General features: G+C 37.0%; 2 protein-coding genes across 3 annotated transcripts; both read right to left on the bottom strand.

The window, feature by feature from the left end:
* Window positions 1–7,779: 7,779 nt before the first annotated feature.
* On the bottom strand, window positions 7,780–11,731 carry EGY2 (ethylene-dependent gravitropism-deficient and yellow-green-like 2). Of its 2 annotated transcripts, none has more exons than XM_078969439.1 (15): window positions 11,404–11,731; window positions 11,161–11,239; window positions 10,706–10,786; window positions 10,545–10,619; window positions 10,383–10,469; window positions 10,221–10,301; window positions 10,076–10,126; window positions 9,871–9,981; window positions 9,711–9,785; window positions 9,511–9,616; window positions 9,170–9,263; window positions 8,926–9,079; window positions 8,630–8,837; window positions 8,391–8,551; window positions 7,780–8,164 (listed from the first exon to the last, which is right to left on the bottom strand). In XM_078969439.1, exons 1-15 carry the CDS (start codon window positions 11,565–11,567, stop codon window positions 7,916–7,918), a joined length of 1,776 nt encoding a protein of 591 aa, XP_078825565.1. In that variant the 5' UTR covers window positions 11,568–11,731; the 3' UTR covers window positions 7,780–7,915. The 2 variants fall into 2 exon arrangements, with proteins under 2 accessions (XP_078825565.1, XP_078825566.1); XM_078969440.1 differs by having other exon boundaries at window positions 10,221–10,295.
* Window positions 11,732–12,218: 487 nt separating this feature from the next.
* On the bottom strand, window positions 12,219–14,661 carry SYP31 (syntaxin of plants 31). The gene is made up of 6 exons (XM_078971887.1): window positions 14,314–14,661; window positions 13,418–13,668; window positions 13,193–13,323; window positions 13,012–13,050; window positions 12,693–12,902; window positions 12,219–12,610 (listed from the first exon to the last, which is right to left on the bottom strand). The coding sequence occupies exons 1-6, from the start codon at window positions 14,561–14,563 to the stop codon at window positions 12,451–12,453; spliced, it is 1,041 nt and encodes a 346-aa protein (XP_078828013.1). The 5' UTR covers window positions 14,564–14,661; the 3' UTR covers window positions 12,219–12,450.
* Between the last annotated feature and the right edge of the window lie 3,306 nt (window positions 14,662–17,967).

The following is a 17,967-nucleotide window of genomic DNA, read 5'->3' as shown; positions in this document are numbered from 1 at the left end:
CCCGGTTCGAGACGGAGGACAGGACACCGTAAAGGAAGGGAAAGTGTGTTCAAGTTTCGACGGGTATGCCTTGCGGGACCTGGTCCGGTTAAGGCCAGATGGCGTGTTGTGGGGAACATCTTTGGAGATGTATTGTTGTAGGCTTCGGGGGCGAAGCCTAATTTAAGTGGGGGAGAATTGTAACATCCCGAAATAGCAAGAGTTGTGTGGAAGGGCTAAAAGTGTAATTTGGGAAGGAGTGACTCTTCGAGTCCATGGATGGACTCGGCGAGTAGAGTCGCGACTTGGTCGCGTGTTAAATAGCCGATTCGGCGAGTCATTGAGATGGACTCGGCGAGTAGGCGCTGAGTGGAGAAAACCCTAATTCTCGGGGTTGAGCCATATATAAAGAGCATTATGTTTCCTCCCCAGCCTCTTTATCACCCCTTTAAGTCCTTGAAACCCTAAAATCGTGGAGAAGCACCATTGATGAGTGGATTGGAGCTTGGAGAAGTAATTGTTGGAGAATGTTTGGAAGTTTGAAGGTGTGGAGCAAGGGGTTTTGCTTGGATTCGAGTTTCCTTGCAGTTTAGGGCACTCTTTGAAGGTAAAATCTCGTTCATGAGCTGCTATTGTCTTGTCTCTTCATTTTGGGGTTTGGGGGGAAACTTATCTTGAGTTATTTTGGAGTCTAAAGGTTGGATCTGAGGTTGCTACCTCAGATCTGGAATGGAGGAGGGTTAGAATGCAGGAAAGTCCCTGTGTTGAGTGTTGGATGAAGCTATCTTGTCCCAAACCTTAGCCCTAATGTGCAAAATGCATAGATCTCTTTGGATTCATGTAAAGATTGCCACTTTACGTGATGGATGAGTTGTAGGAGGCTAGATCTATGTTTTGGATCAATTGCATGGTCTGGAACGCTTCTGTTTGGATTCAGACCGGTGGTACTCGGCGAGTCACATGGGTGGACTCGACGAGTTGCTTGAAGGCGAGCTGAAACTCGACGAGTTGGAAGAACAACTCGGCGAGTTGGATGAAGATGGCCTGGAACTCGACGAGTTGGATGAACAACTCGGCGAGTAGGTTGAAGATAGCCTTGGACTCGGCGAGTCTTGTCGAAGAGTCCCAATATTTTCTGGTCGAGTCAAAGAATCGGCGAGTCAAGGGATGACTCGGTGAGTTATGTGCGAATGGACTCAGAGTTGTTGGACTCGGCGAGTCTCGGGGTGACTCGGCGAGTTAGGTCGCGGATTGAGTGAAGTTTTGAGTTGGGAACTCGGCGACTCATAGGGTTGACTCGGCGAGTAGGGTCAGTCAGGGGTTGACTTTGACCCAGTCTTTGACCAAGGGTTGATCAGTTGTTTCCAGGGGTATTTTGGTAATTGTTGGTTATGGTTTTGAGTTCAGTGCATTGGTGGCTGTCCAGTGGTGGAGATCGTATCGGAGATCGGAGCAGTTCGGGTTATCTGTTCAGTCGGCAGTTTCAAGGTGAGTTATCCTCACTATATCTATAGGGTTTAAGGCACCAAGGCCGACCCTTTTATCGGATGGAAATCCGGGTAATTGTCTGTTGTATGATATTGCGGGATATGGGCCGGAAGGCATTACATGTTGCGGGCCGGAAGGCAATGCGATGTGGACCGGAAGGTCATGGCCTGGAAAGGCGTATGTGCATAATTATTATGTTGGCTGAGTCGTAGGGTGATGTTATGCTAGTGATCGGCTAGGCTGGTATCTTGGTTAGGGTAATGATATGTTATGTGATATGTTGATCGATTTGCTAACTGTGAACTGCTATATGATTACATGTTATGTGTATGGTCGTCTGGTCTGGAGTGTAACCCGGTATGCACGGTTGTTCTATGTTCTATCATGATATATATATATGCTTTTACGTTGCGGGCCGGAAGGCGATTTGTTATGGGCCGGAAGGCATTATGATATGGGCCTGAAGGCATTACGCAATGGGTCGGAAGGCGATATGTTTGGACTGGAAGGTTGTGGCCTGGAAGGGCGTATATGTGGTTGGTATTTTGGGGGTATCTCATTAAGCTTTCGGGCTTACAGTTGTGGTTTTTATGTTTTCAGGTTCTCAGGAGTCTGTGGCAAGGCAAAGGCGTGATCGTACCATCCCTCGCGTTGGTGTTTTATGAAATGGACCTGGGAAAATACTCTGTTAAATATTGTATTGAAAACCTTTTTGTAAACAATTTAGTGAAAATCAGGTTGTTTTGAAAAATTTAAATTGGTTGTATTTTTCGGATGTTACAGAATAAACCCTAAAATTTAGGGTTTTTCCCAAGCCAGCTTATGCCCAACATAACCTACGTATACCCAATGTATGTGGTCAATGCCCACGATCATGATCTAGCTAGTACGCTAAGCTTACTCATAGAGTACGCCATGTGTACTAGCCAGAGGACCAAAAATGCAAGTATTCTATTAAGAAAGGGTTCAAAGGAAACTTACAAGGTCCAAATGTTACAAATAGGGTTTGTAAACCTTTTATCGAAAAATTTTTAATAATGTTCATTGATGATATTCTCACATATTTTAAGAGCCAATAGGAGCATGGCAAACACTTAAGAGAAGTGTTAGAAGTTCTGAAGAAAGAGAAGTTCTACACAAAGTTCTCCAAAAGTGATTTTTAGATTTAGGAAGTGCAATTCTTAGGTCATGTGGTTAACCAAGAAGGAATAATGGTTGACCCAACAAAGATCGTAGTTGTAATAAAGTGGGAATGACCAAAAAGTCCCACAGAGATTCATTGCTTTCTAGGATTAGGAGGATATTACAGAAGGTTTATCCAAAGCTTTTCATTGATACTTGCTCCCTTAACAACTTTGACCCATGTAACATCCCGTTTAAAATAGGATGACCAAAAAATAATAAATCCAGGACCTCGAGATGTAATTTTATTATTATTTTATAGCCAAAAACAAATAATATTTAGCGAAGTGTCAGTTTCGAGGAGCCTAATGACAAGATGTTAATCTCTAGGGGTTAAAGTGTAATTTTAGGACTTATTTGTAAAGATTTTCATAATTCAATGGGTGTTTGGTATTATTTAAACTTAATATCTAAGGATTTATGGAAGCAGGGGCTTATTGGTAAGATTCGGACTTGATTTTTAAGGGTTTTCAGAGGGAGGGGTTAAAAGGGTAAATTAAGGACCCATTTTAAAAGAAAATAGAGAAGGGAGGGACCAGACGTGTTGTTGTGGAATGAAGTTTGAAGGGATCGGGTATATAACCCATCACCTTCTCTAATCAAAACCCTAAACATAAAATAAGAATGCAGCCGCCACCTTATGTCTCCTACCAGCCACTACACTCCTTCCTTTACCTCCGACGTCGTTGTCACCTGACTCCACCTAATTCCGATCATTGAGCGGCCTCAAGGAACTAGGATGGTCGCCTTCTTCTCTTTATCTTTCTCCGGCTAATATATTGGAGCCTCAGCCGCTTCCCTGTCGAGATTGATCACCACCATTAGCACCGCTTTTTCGCCATCACGATGCCTGTAGTCGCTCGTAACATCGTCGGTGCTGTTTCAGCGGCCTTGTCGTCAATTCCATTCCACAACAGGTGTTCGTCGCCGCTGCTAAGTATGGGTGTGTGTAATGGGAGTGTGTGCTTCAATCGTGCCTTGCAAGCTTGTGGGCGACTTGGGTTGCTGATTGCGATAAGGATGCTCAATGGACAGAAAAACTCGAAGACAAACCACCATGGCAGCCGGCCATGGTGGCTACCGTCGACGACGTTGCTATTAGTCGCTGCTACTGTCGTCTCCTGTCTTCTTCGTGTGCCACCAGGTGGGTGGCCAAATTTGTTTTGGTGTGTAAAGTCGAGTGTTGTTGTGCTGATCGTTTCTTTTGGAGTGTTTCTGTTGGCCAGAAAACCCAAGGAAACCACCACGGCTGCTAACCGTGGTGGCTGACACCGCTAGCTCTCTTCTTCCACCCTTAATCGCTGTGTATGGGTGGCTGTGAGTGTGATTCAGTGTTTGTATGCATGTTTTTCGCTTGTGAGGGTTGTAGGATCATTTCTTGGCCGGAGATTCAAAGAAAAACCCTACTGTCACCATGAACCTGTTGGATTAGTGTCTAAGCCCGTAACTATATTTGGTATGTACTTAACCCGGTTGTGCATGGTCCTTTTGGGTTTGCTTCACCAAAGCAACTTGATAGGATGATTTATGGAGAAAGAGGATTAATTATGATTTATTAATATATTATATGAATAATATATTAAAGGAGAAATCATATTGTTTAATTAATATTACTTAATAATTAATTGATAGTTTTGTGACTAAAAGACATTAATTAAACTTAGGGGACTAGTATTGTAATTATAAGATAATTGCAATTGGGCTATGGATCACCTTGGAACATAGGTTGGACGAATTCTATGGGAAGCCCATAAGGAATTCGTCCAAGGGGTGTTCTAAACGGAGTCCACGGGTTGCTTAGGGCCTAAGCAATCAAATTAGGGTTTCCTAGTTGAAAACCCTAATGACCTCACTAATAAAGACCCTTATGGCCCCCAAAAACGTGGTGAACTCTCTTGGAAGAAACCCTAGGTCGATTTTGATGCTCCTCCTCCCTCTCATAAGTCATTCTCTTGCTTGTGGTGTTTGTAAGCTATTAGAGGAGTGACACTTGTGACTCTAAGCTCCAAAGACAAGAAAATTCAAGCCATTCCACAAGAGGTAATCATCTAGATCTGCTCTTATGTGATAATTTCGAAATGCATATGCTAGATTAGGGTTCTTGAGTCTTGGATGAATTGCATGTACAATAGAGAAACCTAGATCCAAGCTTTAGGGCTTGCATGAGCACATAGGATGTTCTTTTGGCTCAAACCCATCCGAACCACCATCGGCCACCACAAGGGTGGTTGTGTGTGTGTGTTTATGTTAGTATGTGTGTGTGCATTGGGATTGTATTGTAAACTGTAATCGGAGTAGAAATAATAAAATGAAAACTAATAACCACCACCGTGAGGAGGTGGCTGCCGCCACCAGCCGCTGTGTTGGACGGCGGTGTGCTTTCTTGTGATTTGACTTGTTTGGGATGATTGGACAGAATGGGCCCAATGAAACCCTAGTGGGCCCAATAGAACCCTAATGGGTCCAATGAAGCCCTAATTGACCTAAAAGCCCAACCATTTGATTAATGGGCTAGTATTGGGTAGGAAACCCTAATTAGGGTTTGGGAAACCCTAATGACATGAAACCCTAATTTTGGGAATTTTTGGGACCCACACTTGAATTAATTATTAAACTTAAAATATTAATTAATAATCATGTGCAAATTGACCTAAGTTAATATTGGACTTATTGATTAAGTCGTTAATGGATTAAGTCGTTAATGGGCCTTTCTTTTGGACTTTGGTGATTGGTTTATTGATGGGATTTCTAAGAACAAGTAAATGGACTAAAATATTTGTATGGGTTTTAGGATAAGGCCCATGCAAGATACTCTGTCGCGCACCACGTTTTGAAAACCGGACCGGACCGGCCAGTTCGACCGGTTCATCCGGTTTTTCCGGTTTTTGAGACCGGTCCGACCGGTTGGACCACCTGAACAATCGAACTGGTAAGACGACCAGTTCGGTATCCGGTTCGATTTTCAAAACCTTGATCGTGCAATAGGAGTACCCCATGGTGCAAGAGGGATCCTCATGGCGCAAGAGGGAGCATAATCGCGTAAGAAGGAATGTCATTGGCATAACAACATCCTTTTTGGCCCAACCCTTCAACAGATGGTGCAACAAGGTCCCGTTGTTGCTCTATATCACTCCTAAGTGCTTTAAACCTCTTCCAGGTGCTCTAAACCCCCATCTGCATTATCCATTGCTTTGGTACTTGATCCGTTCCTTTGCCAGACGATCCATTACTTTCTCAGATGATCTGTTCCTTTGTCACATGCTCCATGAACCCCAAATGATCCCCTGAATTCCAAGTGCTCCAAATGCTCCATGAACATGATCTAAATGCTCCATAAACATGATCCAAATGCTCGAGTCACATTTAACAACTATATTTTTGTAAATGCACATTACACAACCATCAAATGCAACGGTAACTACATTTTATAAATACAATCGTCAAAATTCAATTTACAAAACAAGTTGATCTCGTTACGACGTACGACTGCCAATCAACTAGTATTTATTAAATGAATTTACAAAACTTCCTTTGTATAGCAGTGTTGCAAACAATAAGCTTTTCACGTTTTATCTTAATAACTTTCAACCTTAATATGAAGTTTGCTCCTTGAAGCGAATCATGATTGTTAAGAAGATTGAAGAAGTTACGATTGATGAATTTACAAATTACAAGTTCACAATCTTAAGAGGTGAAAACAAAGATTGTTTTGTGATTTCTCTTTCTGATCTACCCATAATGAATCCTGAGATTGGATTGTGCTTTACGGAATTCTGAAGAAGCATGAATCGAAATTTGGTTCACAACTTTTGCATATTATTGATATGATTAGAAATTATTGCATGGAAGTGAGCAAGATGGATGTTGAAGTGTCCAAGAGTATGAAGAGAAAGTCCACTATGAAACCTCAAGATCCAACCGAAGGATTGGAAGAAAAGCGAGAAGGATTTATTCAGAAGAAACCTTGAGGAATTTTTTTTATAAAGTGCTTGAAGAAGGAAAAGTCCAAAACAAGATGTTGTTCTTGGATGACAAACATTGTTACAGTTCTGATTACCTAAATAGTATTCTTGTAAGGGTTGAGATGTATAAGGCAAATACTAAAAAACCCTTGAAGTGGGTATCGAATGTAATCAGACGGTGGATCTGAGTAAGGTTTGTTCTCATGGCGATTTCTGAAGAAGTTTTCAAAGAACAAAATTGAAGAACCATTTCGCAACTCAATACAAATGGGGAGATTGTTAGGATCGTATTTTGAAGTATTATATTTGAGTTTATGATGCGAAATGTGTTTCGATACAATAGTGAATTTTGTGTTGATGCAATTGTGTTCGTATTGACTTATCTAGAATCACAATTGTTAGTTTATTATTTTTTACGGTTATAGTTTATCTAGGTATCCTAACCTTATTGGCCAGTGCTCAACCACTTCCATTATATGTCCTATATAAGGAAAGTTGTTTAAAGGTAGAGAGTATCTTTTGAAATAGTCTTAAATTGTGATTACATTCCTTTACCCACTATTGAAAAACCAAATCTTATTTATGCTTGAGCTTCTTATTGATTACATCTTTGTACATGATTTCATTCTTACTGAATTTATTAATCCAACACTACTTTCAAGTTATATATCTTTTTACAAACATGAGATATGCCAAAATAATAATAATAATAATAATAAATTATATGAGAGGCTTTATAAAACATATCATAAAGATGGGATAAAATAGTTAAACTGAAAATAAATAAATAAATAAATAAATAAATAAGGTGAGTAAACATAAAAGATTTTTTATGTTAACTTTTTATACTAAAAAATGACTTGACAAAACAACAAAACTATTAGAGTGGTCTAGTCTAACTCGCTATAAATATTAGTAGGGTGAGTAGGTATCCTTTTAAATTCCTAATTTAGTTTATGTTCATGTCAAATGTCAATATTTAACATTAAATTATCAATTTAGTTTATGTTGGTGTGAAATGTCAATATTTGATATTTTAAACAAGCGACCCATGAAACTTTTAAGTTAACATTTAACAATTAAAGAACTGGTATAATCGGTTCGGATTTTTTCAGCTCCTACTTTCCAAGAACAATATAGACATGTCCCCATGTGAAAATTATGAAAATGAGAAGAACGACATGTACATGTGCATATGTATATATTGATCTTTATTATTCCACTCGCTAGTCGCTACACTAAAGAGGTCATGTATTGATTGATGTTTATTAATACCTCACCCACTATAGAGTAAATACAGACGTCTACATACTTGTAGTAATTGCTTCAGTGAATGGAAAAGGATAAGGCAAACAAACAAGTAAACTCAAAACCAAAACCGTGATTCCCAATGCAACGTACTTGTTATCAGGCTCGCTGATCTCTTCTGCTAGTGGCGCAATTGGCCCTCGTTGTAAGAAAAATATCAAAACCACCCAATAAAATGCCACGTCATCTAACAACGAAGATAGCCCCAATAGCACAATAGATGCAGCTGTAAACCTCGATGCAGCCTGCCAATAAAATAAAATCATAATAACTTCTCCTATTAAGGTCAAAGGAAAGAGTACGTTACATTTTTGGTCCCTGAGTTTTAATACTTTTTCAATTTTGACTACATTACTAACTATTTTATTTTTTTTGGACCTTGGACCAAAAATCATTAGGTTTCTCCGATATAAAAAAAAAAAAAAAAACTAAAATCGTAAGAAAAGATAGATACAATAATAGGAAACAAACCTTTCGTCCCCATATTGCAAAAGATATCCGACCGCCGTCTAGCTCTCCGGCGGGGATACTGTTGATTGCATTGATGAGAAGTCCGGCCCACGCCCATATCACCAACGGATTCACCGCTATCGTCGCTCCTTCTTTCAAAACATCACCAAGCACCAATTTCGCTATTATAAAAACATACAGCAACATTTTATTATATGTTTTCTCCTGCACTCTGAATTCATTATAATAATAATTCATACCTATTCCACCAGCAAGAAGCGATTCGTGAAATACAGAAGCGTCAACAATTACCCCGATACCATCAGCTGGTGGCAAAAAAAACCCAAACAGCAAAAGAAGCAACCCTAATGAAAACCCTGCTAAAGGTCCTGCTGCTGCAATTTTCAGAAGATCTTCCCGTTTTGGTACGATGTTTAGAATCCGTGTTATCCCACCAAAAGAGCCTATCTGCCACCAAAATTTTAAGACTGTTTAGATATATTATATATACTTATTATATGTGTCCTTAATTACAAACTAATTAAAAAAATCTCACCTGCCAACTGGGTACAAAAAATGGAACCCCGAGTTTAACTCCTGCTTCTTTTGCAACCAAAATGTGACTGATTTCATGTACGCCCAAAATAAGCGCGGTTACTAGGGCTCCAGAAACCCCCTCTTTTAATACTTCCGTATTGTCAAAAACGGATCTGTCACATTTTGCGATGTGGATTATGGTCATATATAAAACAAAAAAAAAAAAAATAACAAGTTAACTTTGTATTTATAGATTTACATACAATAAGTTGGATTGTAATGCGGGGACGTTGCGTAAAAGTAATGTGAATATTGTAACTATTCCAAAAGATCCAGCAGCAAACCATTCTGGGACAGCTGTCATTAAAAAACAAACACAAACATTAGAGAGGGATAATGTAGAAAGTAAGCACTAGCAAAAAGGGATACAAGTAGCAATGTAGTTTCTAGTTTTTCGTTGTATTTTCTTATAACATTCTACTTATTCAAATTATTTGTTATATAAAGGATAAATTTGTTAAATTACAATGTTCCATAAGAAAACAATTAAAAGTACAATGTTGTAATAAGGAAAAAAGGAAGTACAATGTGAAACTAATAATACCAGTTGTTTCAGGTTGTAAGGTCTTTCGTGGAACAATAACTGCAACAGGTTTATCGTCTTCAGGGTTGATCAGAAGGAAAAGCTTATATTGATCCCCAAATGTCTCCTTCACAAATAGTAGAATTTACAATTTTTAACCAATTTATTAAAAAAAAAAAAAAAAAAAATGATGACTTGTGTTGTGGGTAAACCAAACTAACATGTAGTCTTTTTTCTATCTTTTTGTAAGTCACAGCAGCTTGTCCACGTAGGTTTCCTTTGAACAGTACCCCAGCCTGTCACATTAAAATGATTGTGCATGACATATTTTTTTTAAATATTTTATGATAATAAAATATAAGTATATATATATTTAATCACCTCATATGGCTCCTGGCTTGTCACAAAGAAAGTGTCGAATCCAAAGACCTGGTCTTTCAAAATGTCGATTGTTTCTTTCGGAATCATGAATAATTCATCAAGTCGTTGTGGCTGTTAACAATTATAACAAGATAAACGAGAGAACAAAATGATATATATGTGTAAAAGTGGAAAGGAGGTTAAATGAATAAAAAAAATTATTCACCTTGACACCTGGCAGGGGTGATCCACTTGTAACCTCTATTTTATCGGCATCCTATTTTGAAAAAAGGTTAGTATCACAAGAAATTAAGAATTGTTGGGTTTTTGCAAAACATCATTTATTATAATGATTAGAAAAAAATAAGTACCTCGGAAAGTCCTGTGGTCTTAGATTCAGTATCATTGGTATTTAGTATATTGTTGAGTGACTCCAATTGAGCAAGCTGACCCTTGTTCAAATAATAACACATGTCAATAATACAATGTTTTCTTCAAATCCAATAAATCAACTCTTTGAAAAAGGGAAATACCTCAGCGACTTCTTTGGGTTTAGCTTCAACATCATCTTTGTTTAGTAACTTGTTAAGCATATCCAACTGAGTAGGTTGGCCTTTATCCTAACAAGAACAACTTTTTATTAGGAAAAAAAAAAACATAACAACTACATATTTCCCTACAAAACACTTAAACACCTCAGTAACTCCTTGGGCCTTGGTACTATCAAGGAACTTGTTAAGTGCTTCCAACTGACTAGGTTGACCCTTATCCTAACAAAAAAAGCTTATCAGTTACTTCTAAAATCAAGAATCTGACACTCATATACAAAAGATGATTATATCGATAAAATGTTTACTTTTCCTTTATCATCCCCAATATCTGAACCACTTGATATCAATGGTTCTGCAGTTTCAGCAGCTTCATGCGCTTCTTTTTCCTAGAGAATATGTTAAATAAAATCAAGATTGTAACCAGATATACTGTGAATGAACAAAATTGCATTCACATACGACATAGGAAAACGCAAATTTGGTTAATGTGGTTTTTGTGGCTTTAACAAATGGGTCATTGGCATCTGTGGTGTTCATATTTTCTTCACAATGTCGTTAAAACCAATTCAATTATGAATAGAAAATGATGATTGTCATGCAAATGTGCAAAACCTGTGTTTGGCCATTGTTAAACAAAACATACCACCACAACCCAAGCTGCTAATGCCTTTTAATCACATAAACCAAAATATGGGTTTTGCCTATTTAGAGTTCAGACACACCAAAAAAGTAAACTGAAAGAAGGCAATAGATGCATCACTTTATCATCATCGGCATCAGGTCCAGTCTCCGTTTCACTCGCTCTGCATTTTACCACTCGATTGCCACTAACCACTAACCTAAATGCAGATCACAACATTATATTTCCAACAAAAATTCATACATAACTTCACAAATCATTGCACTAAAACAGCGGTGGCAGTGGCCTTAGGAGATCTCAAACGATATTAACAGCGGTTTTGATAAATTACAGAGAGGCAACGAGTTTTTTTTTTTTTTTTACCTGGAAACGCATTTCACAGGATAAATGTTTCGTCTGATGCCATGATTGATGTAGGAAGAGATGAAAGGCTGGAATCGGATGTCGCAACATGAACTGCACTGCGATAAAGGAACAATGTTCCCGCGAAAACACGCCGGTGTGGTCATACTCGCTGCAAAACTCATGTGAAAGCGGGCGACATTGAAATTGCTGAATTGATTGGAGTTTTAGGGAGGATTGAGTTGAAAATTAGAGAGTAACAGTGGAGGGTTTTGAGCGTATGAATTGTTAAAGGTGGAGAGGGAAAGGCAATCCTGAGATATTTCAAAATCTTATCTTCAAAAAAACGAGAAATATTGACTCGGAATGGAAATATGGCATATTTGTTTATTATTCTTTACCCGCCATAATTCTCAGAATGACACCCATGCTGTGGATTTTGTTTGTTTCACTATTGAAAGACAATGGGCTGAAAGCCCATTGGGTTTTTACACATCATGTCCAAAAAAAAATTTGTTTGTTATTCGTCCAGTTTTTACACCTTTAACAAATTGCACTTAGAAGGTAAAGCTCAAAAAATCCATTGGGCCAATTGGGCCCTGGTCATTGATTCGAAAGAAAAAAAAAATGGGATTACTATTGGTAGTCTTGAAGCTTGCCTTTTTACTTATGAAAAGGTGAAAACGGTGTTATAAATAATCGTTTTCTACTGTCAAAATATGTTTGAATTGGTGTTAGAATTTATGTGGAATCTTGGATGTGAATTCCTTCGTGAATACAATCGTTAATCAACAAAATGGACCATATACTTAAAATAAATAAATAAACCTTCCATCGATAAAAGGAAAAAATACGTAGAAAGCATAACAAGGATATTGCAACCATCACTCCATCAGTTACACACTTTCCGCAGAAGTTGGAAAACAATTTCAACAAAGTGAAGATCTAAAATATGAAGTGTAGGGAGATCTTTGTCCCAACATAAATGGAAATATGGACATTGTAAGAATTAACTTGCACTATAATTCACAAAAATATTATGCCACAAATTTTTTAAAGATCCCACTATCAAGCCAAGAAGAATAAGAATATGATGAGAAAAATTATTAAAATGACAAATATCTTGATCATCAGCCACCTGTTTGATGATATCCGGTTTAAATGCTTCAAAAGAGCTCCTCGAGCACCTTCAACATTTGACAAACTTTCCTCCATATTATCATCAATCCTGATACCATAATTCATTTCCAAAATGTAACAATAATGTTTTATGATTAAAAATGATTTCTTAAGGATGAACATGAACTAACCTGATAGCTAACTCCCCCTGGTGGGCCACCATTGTAGCCAAATTTGTAAAGATCCCACTCAGCTCTGTAATTGTAGACTCCACACTTTGTAAAGCAACTGCTCGATTTTGTGTATAGCTTTCTTGTTGTGGGACCACCTGCTGCTGTAACATTGAGGCTCCACTGTTCATGTTCTGGGAAGGAGTACTACTCTCAACAGCTAACCTTCTCCTGCATTTACAAATTTAAAACAAAAATCAGATCACCTAAATAAGAAATGAGAAAAGAATAATGTGAAAAAGAGTCATAGTTATGATTTATGAAGAACAAACTTATATACCTTAGTTGGTTGCCAACTTGAACTCCATTTACTGAAGATCTGAGAAAAACAAACAGGATTTATTTAAACATCTATTTCCAAACACATCAAACTTTCATAAATCTTGTATAAGATCAAGATCATCATAGAGACATTGAGAATCAATAGAGATGAGATCTAAATCAAAATTTTACTGACTCACTCAGATGGTTGACCGGATGGAGTTGACCAAGGAGGTGGCTCCATCACGGACTTTGGTTGCTGGCGTAACGGATTCTCTCTTGCTATACTTGTAGAAAAGATTTGTCTCCTGTTTTCATGAGCCTTGATGTTCTGTTGTAAGAGAAAGAATGAGATTAATTGTGATTATTTATAACCATTAAAGGGGAAGGAGAATAAAGAATATAAACAAGAAAGTAGAAACAACCTCAGTCCTTGTTGTTAATACATCTTGAAACTTTTTTGTAGCTCCCATTAGCTTGTTCTTCAAATCATCACAAACAGCAGTAGAATGGACAACTGTATCTTCTGAATAATCACCCTCAGCAATTTCCATGTTTTGAAGAGTTTGCAAATCAGATACAGCTACATTTAGGGTTGTTATATCGTTCTTTATCAAGGCTGTTAGTTCTTGTATCTCCTTCAACGGATCATCAAAAATTGATGATTTCTTAGCCACTGCAAGTCCATCCATACAAACATGTTAATGTTATGACTAAATCCCAACTACAAACAGCTACAGAAACAAGAATCAAAGTAGTTGGGACTACATGAAAGAACCAAGAAGCTTTTTTAGTCGCATTATAGCCCACACAAAATAGAGAATTCAAAATTTAATATGATTTAACTGTGATCTCAAAGCTGATTTTGTACTGTGTTTACCAACCATTGCAGAGCATAGACAGGCATAATCTAATTGCCTCTGGATCACATCACAGCTTACAGCCTTTCAGAGAATTCTATTTCGTGATTACCATCAGTCGGGAATAAGCAAGTAAAATCTGATGAAACCTAAATCCAGAAATACGCAAGTATAATCGAGTAAAGTTTTAGTTCCCTTAAGCAACATATACCGATCTACACCTACATATCAACATCTAACCCATTCAGACATCCTTACGGATTCAAATGTGAAGCAATTGTGAGTACTGCAACGTAACTTTTCCAGTTGGTTCGCTAAAAACGTATAGAGCTTTTCATTGACACGGGGATAATTGAAAAGCAAGGGAAGTAATGTAACATTGTATTAATCATGGAAAACGATCAACTGAATGTCAAACCCTACGTTTAACAAAAGAGATGTGTAAAGTGACAGATGCTTACGATTAGCCAGTCTGGAGATTTTTTTGGAGGTTTCATGGATGCCTAATCCAATACGAGAAGCCTTCTTGTTGAATTCGGATCGATATGAAGAAGGAGTTACCGGTAGTTTAGATGACGTCGATGGATCATTTTGCTGATTTGATCGATCTGGATTGGCAGCTGATATTCGCCCAAACTTTTTCAATGTGTCCGACAGAGATCGGAATTCTGATGTCCGATCCCGGAAGGTGGAGTTTCCGGCAGACACCATTGATACCGACAATTTGTTTTCCGTATACTTACATAACCCTGAATAAAAGGAGCAAAGGTCCGTTGATAGTCACCTCTCGCGTCATATTGAAGTCTAGTTTTCTAACCATGCGTCCATGTCACCTCATTTTTATAGATTTTAGGTAATAAGTTGTTAGTTGGTACAAAAATATAAACGTATGGTTATTTTAGATAATAGAGCTACAAAAACCGTTTGTAATTTTTGAAAAAAAAAATCACTTTGTGACAATTTTTTTCAATATCAATCATTGTGGTATGCTAAATCATGTGAAAATAATCACAGCAAAAAAAAAAAAAAAAAAGTTGTTTAAATATCGTAGCTTTTATATGAAATATTTAGTGTTAAAGTTTAGTTAAAAAAAAAATCAATAACCACACAACCTTAACAAGTTTTCTATTGTGATGACTATAACCGCCTTCACAAATTTAAAATGAATTATAGTGTTTACCAAAATATAATGTTAAAAGTTGTATATTGCTCTAGATAAAACATCATAGCAACACCGTATCAACAATCAAAGTAGAAGGCTTTGTCAAACTTGGGTGGCTTTCATGTATCAAAATGAATTAGAATGGTTAAAAAAAATATAGTGACATTTATAAATTTATTTCCTTAGATTAAGCATTAACATCATTTATTTCCAAAATCCATCAGAATTAGGAACGAAATAACAAATAGGCAATTACTTTTTGTAAAAAGTTGTACTTAATGAAGAAAAGTGAAAAAAATAACTTGAGTATATGCCATTTTAACAGGGTCTATTTGGACATGTCGGGCGTGCAACAACAAAGACACATATTGTTTAGGAGGCCCATTTTTACCCTTTGATCAAAATGGCTAAAACCAATACACTTTTGGAACTAATTATGGAAATTATAGGTAAAACTAATTAAATCTCTATATCAATATCATATTCTTCACTTGTTCTTTTAAGTTGGTAGGAGTAGTGTCAAGTTCACCACGGTATACTCAACCAAAATATTTTCCACCTCACTTTGTTATCATATTTATCAAGCACCACCAAGGGTTGAGAAAAGGCAAGAAAGAGGGGATATATATATATATATATATATATATATATATATATATATATATATATATATATATATATATATATATATATATATATATATATACAGAGAGAGAGAGAAAAAAGAAATATGGCTTGAGGATGCCACGTTCAGTTCATATCATACCACCATGGATGGTTTACGACACAACCACACCATACATGTCACACCCACTCCATCAAGCCTTACACCCATACGCTTCGATAACTTCAAAGACACTCACAATCAAGCCAACACTCATCGTCACCACCATCGTACATGCCACACCCCCGAATCAGAACGGCGGTAATGTCCGGGGGAGAATGACTGCATCTTGTAATATCATAACAAATGTGTATAAATGAAACATAAGCATCATCATCACCATGCATATAATATAACAACATACATAGTTTACATCATTGTGTTTGTTCATAAAATTACATCCCAAAAATATCAAGTGTATGGTGGAAACAAAATACAACAACTTCCAAATTCCTTAGCTGCCAACCTGTTTAACGAGTTCCTGAGAATACAGGTCGTTTGAAAAGCGTCAACATATAATATATTGATGAGTTCATAAGCACTTTGTATATAAAAACCTTGTAATAGTTAAAAACTCAGAAATCCAATATTTTCTGTAAAAATAGTTTATGAGTCTTATTTTCAAATCATGTATAGTTGCGTGTGTGTTCTTGTTTATTCGTGTTGAGATCTTGTAAAAAAAAATGTTTCCCCATAAAATCCTATATTTTTTGTTATACAAAAGTTGTGATCTTAAAACCCTAAGACCTACGTGGTGAAATTGTGTTTAAAGTATTCAACCCGTAGTTGGCTACAATTCAAAGGTGTGTCCCACGTAAATTTTAAATAATATCGTTATATTCTAAGTGAGTCGTTATAACCATACTTGATATGACTGATATGCCTGTCATGACGTTCTTTAAGTGGCGGTTACGATAATACATTTGCCACCCTAGATTGACATGTCTAGTTGTAGTGAGCATCTCAAATATGGGGTGTCATCCCCGTATAGATTTATACAAAAACTCTCGCTCTCCCTCCATAAGACTCTGATTATAACTACATGACTTACTATGTACATTAGGTAGGTACGATGAATGCATGTTTCTTTAGAATCCTAACAAAAAGTTATGCTAATAGTTGATCCCGTTGTTTTATATTATAAATAACATTAATTGTGTATGTTGCCAAGATATTTCGTTTTGATCACATATGTCGAGGATAACCCATTTTTAATCATTTGTCACAAATGGTCCAATATTACTGAAAATGACAAAATGATCTAACTTTTATATAAAATATCAATTAAGGCTCATATTTATCCAAAATATCAATAGGAGAGGGGAGAAGGAAACAAATTTTGGGGCTTGGGTTTTTAAGTGTAACCGAGAATACATTGGCCCATTAGGGATTTTTCGGCCGAATTAAATGATCTATGGAGGGTATTGGCCCAGTTAAGTCTTAAGTTAATTTTTCATGGCCCAATAAGCCCATTAAGAGAGTTTTAGTTCCAAAATAATGCCAAATGGAGTATTGGGAATAAATATGGCCCAAAGAAGGTGTTCACGGCCCAATATACTATTTCTTAATGAATTTCCGATCCAGTAAGGGCCCATATGTGGATTCTTGGCCCAAAAGAACCAAGTTGAGGGGTTTTGGCCCATTAAGGCCCAATACGAAGATTTCGGTCCATTATAAGGTTTGAACCGAGAATCCAAGGTCTAAACCCAAAGTTGAGTGAAAGAAACTTTTTGGATTAGGTTTAGGGTTTTCACGAGGAAGTTTCAACTAAATTCAAGTTTTGGATGTATGAACTGATATATCATTGAAGTTTAGTTCACATTTAACCATAGTGTTATATAGTTACACCAAGGATGCTAGTTGTACATAGATAGAAATTTCTAGCCCTAAAATGATAGTTGTGATAAAATTACAAGTTCCTGTGTTAACGTCATTTGATCCTTGTCGGATTGCATTGTTTACTTAAGACTTATTGCAACTTGAACTCCAATTTACTTGTCTTACTTTTGTCTTGCTAAACTTGTTTACTTTCAATAGGTTACCCTATATGTGATTTCTAAAATGTATACTTCCATGTACAAGAACTTATGCCCTTTTAGTCTTCAAGGTTTTCATTGTAATAGGGTTACAATTTAGACCTTGCTTGATCCAAATATTTCAGGTTGTCACAGTACCCCCTCATCCGCTCCAATCCAAAGACAATTTCAAAGCCACTAATGTAACCATCACTTTCATTAAAACAAATTATCTAAAAACTTACAAAAGAATATGGAGAACCACTATCGTCAC

This window comes from Lactuca saligna, chromosome 8 (genome assembly GCF_052625555.1).
Source record: "Lactuca saligna cultivar CGN05327 chromosome 8, ASM5262555v1, whole genome shotgun sequence".
Lineage (NCBI taxonomy): Eukaryota > Viridiplantae > Streptophyta > Magnoliopsida > Asterales > Asteraceae > Lactuca > Lactuca saligna.
This window is presented reverse-complemented; position numbering and strand designations above follow the sequence as displayed.

Coding starts and splice junctions, on each gene's coding strand:
- EGY2 (XM_078969439.1), bottom strand. CDS start 11,567: ATGAGTTTTGCAGCGAGTATGACCACACCGGCGTGTTTTCGCGGGAAC. Junction 10,470..10,544: donor AGGCCCAAGGAGTTACTGAG/GTGTTTAAGTGT, acceptor TGTTCTTGTTAG/GATAAAGGCCAACCTACTCA. Junction 10,127..10,220: donor AGACCACAGGACTTTCCGAG/GTACTTATTTTT, acceptor TTTTCAAAATAG/GATGCCGATAAAATAGAGGT.
- SYP31 (XM_078971887.1), bottom strand. CDS start 14,563: ATGGTGTCTGCCGGAAACTCCACCTTCCGGGATCGGACATCAGAATTC. Junction 13,669..14,313: donor AATCTCCAGACTGGCTAATC/GTAAGCATCTGT, acceptor ATGGACTTGCAG/TGGCTAAGAAATCATCAATT. Junction 12,903..13,011: donor CAAGTTGGCAACCAACTAAG/GTATATAAGTTT, acceptor TTGTAAATGCAG/GAGAAGGTTAGCTGTTGAGA.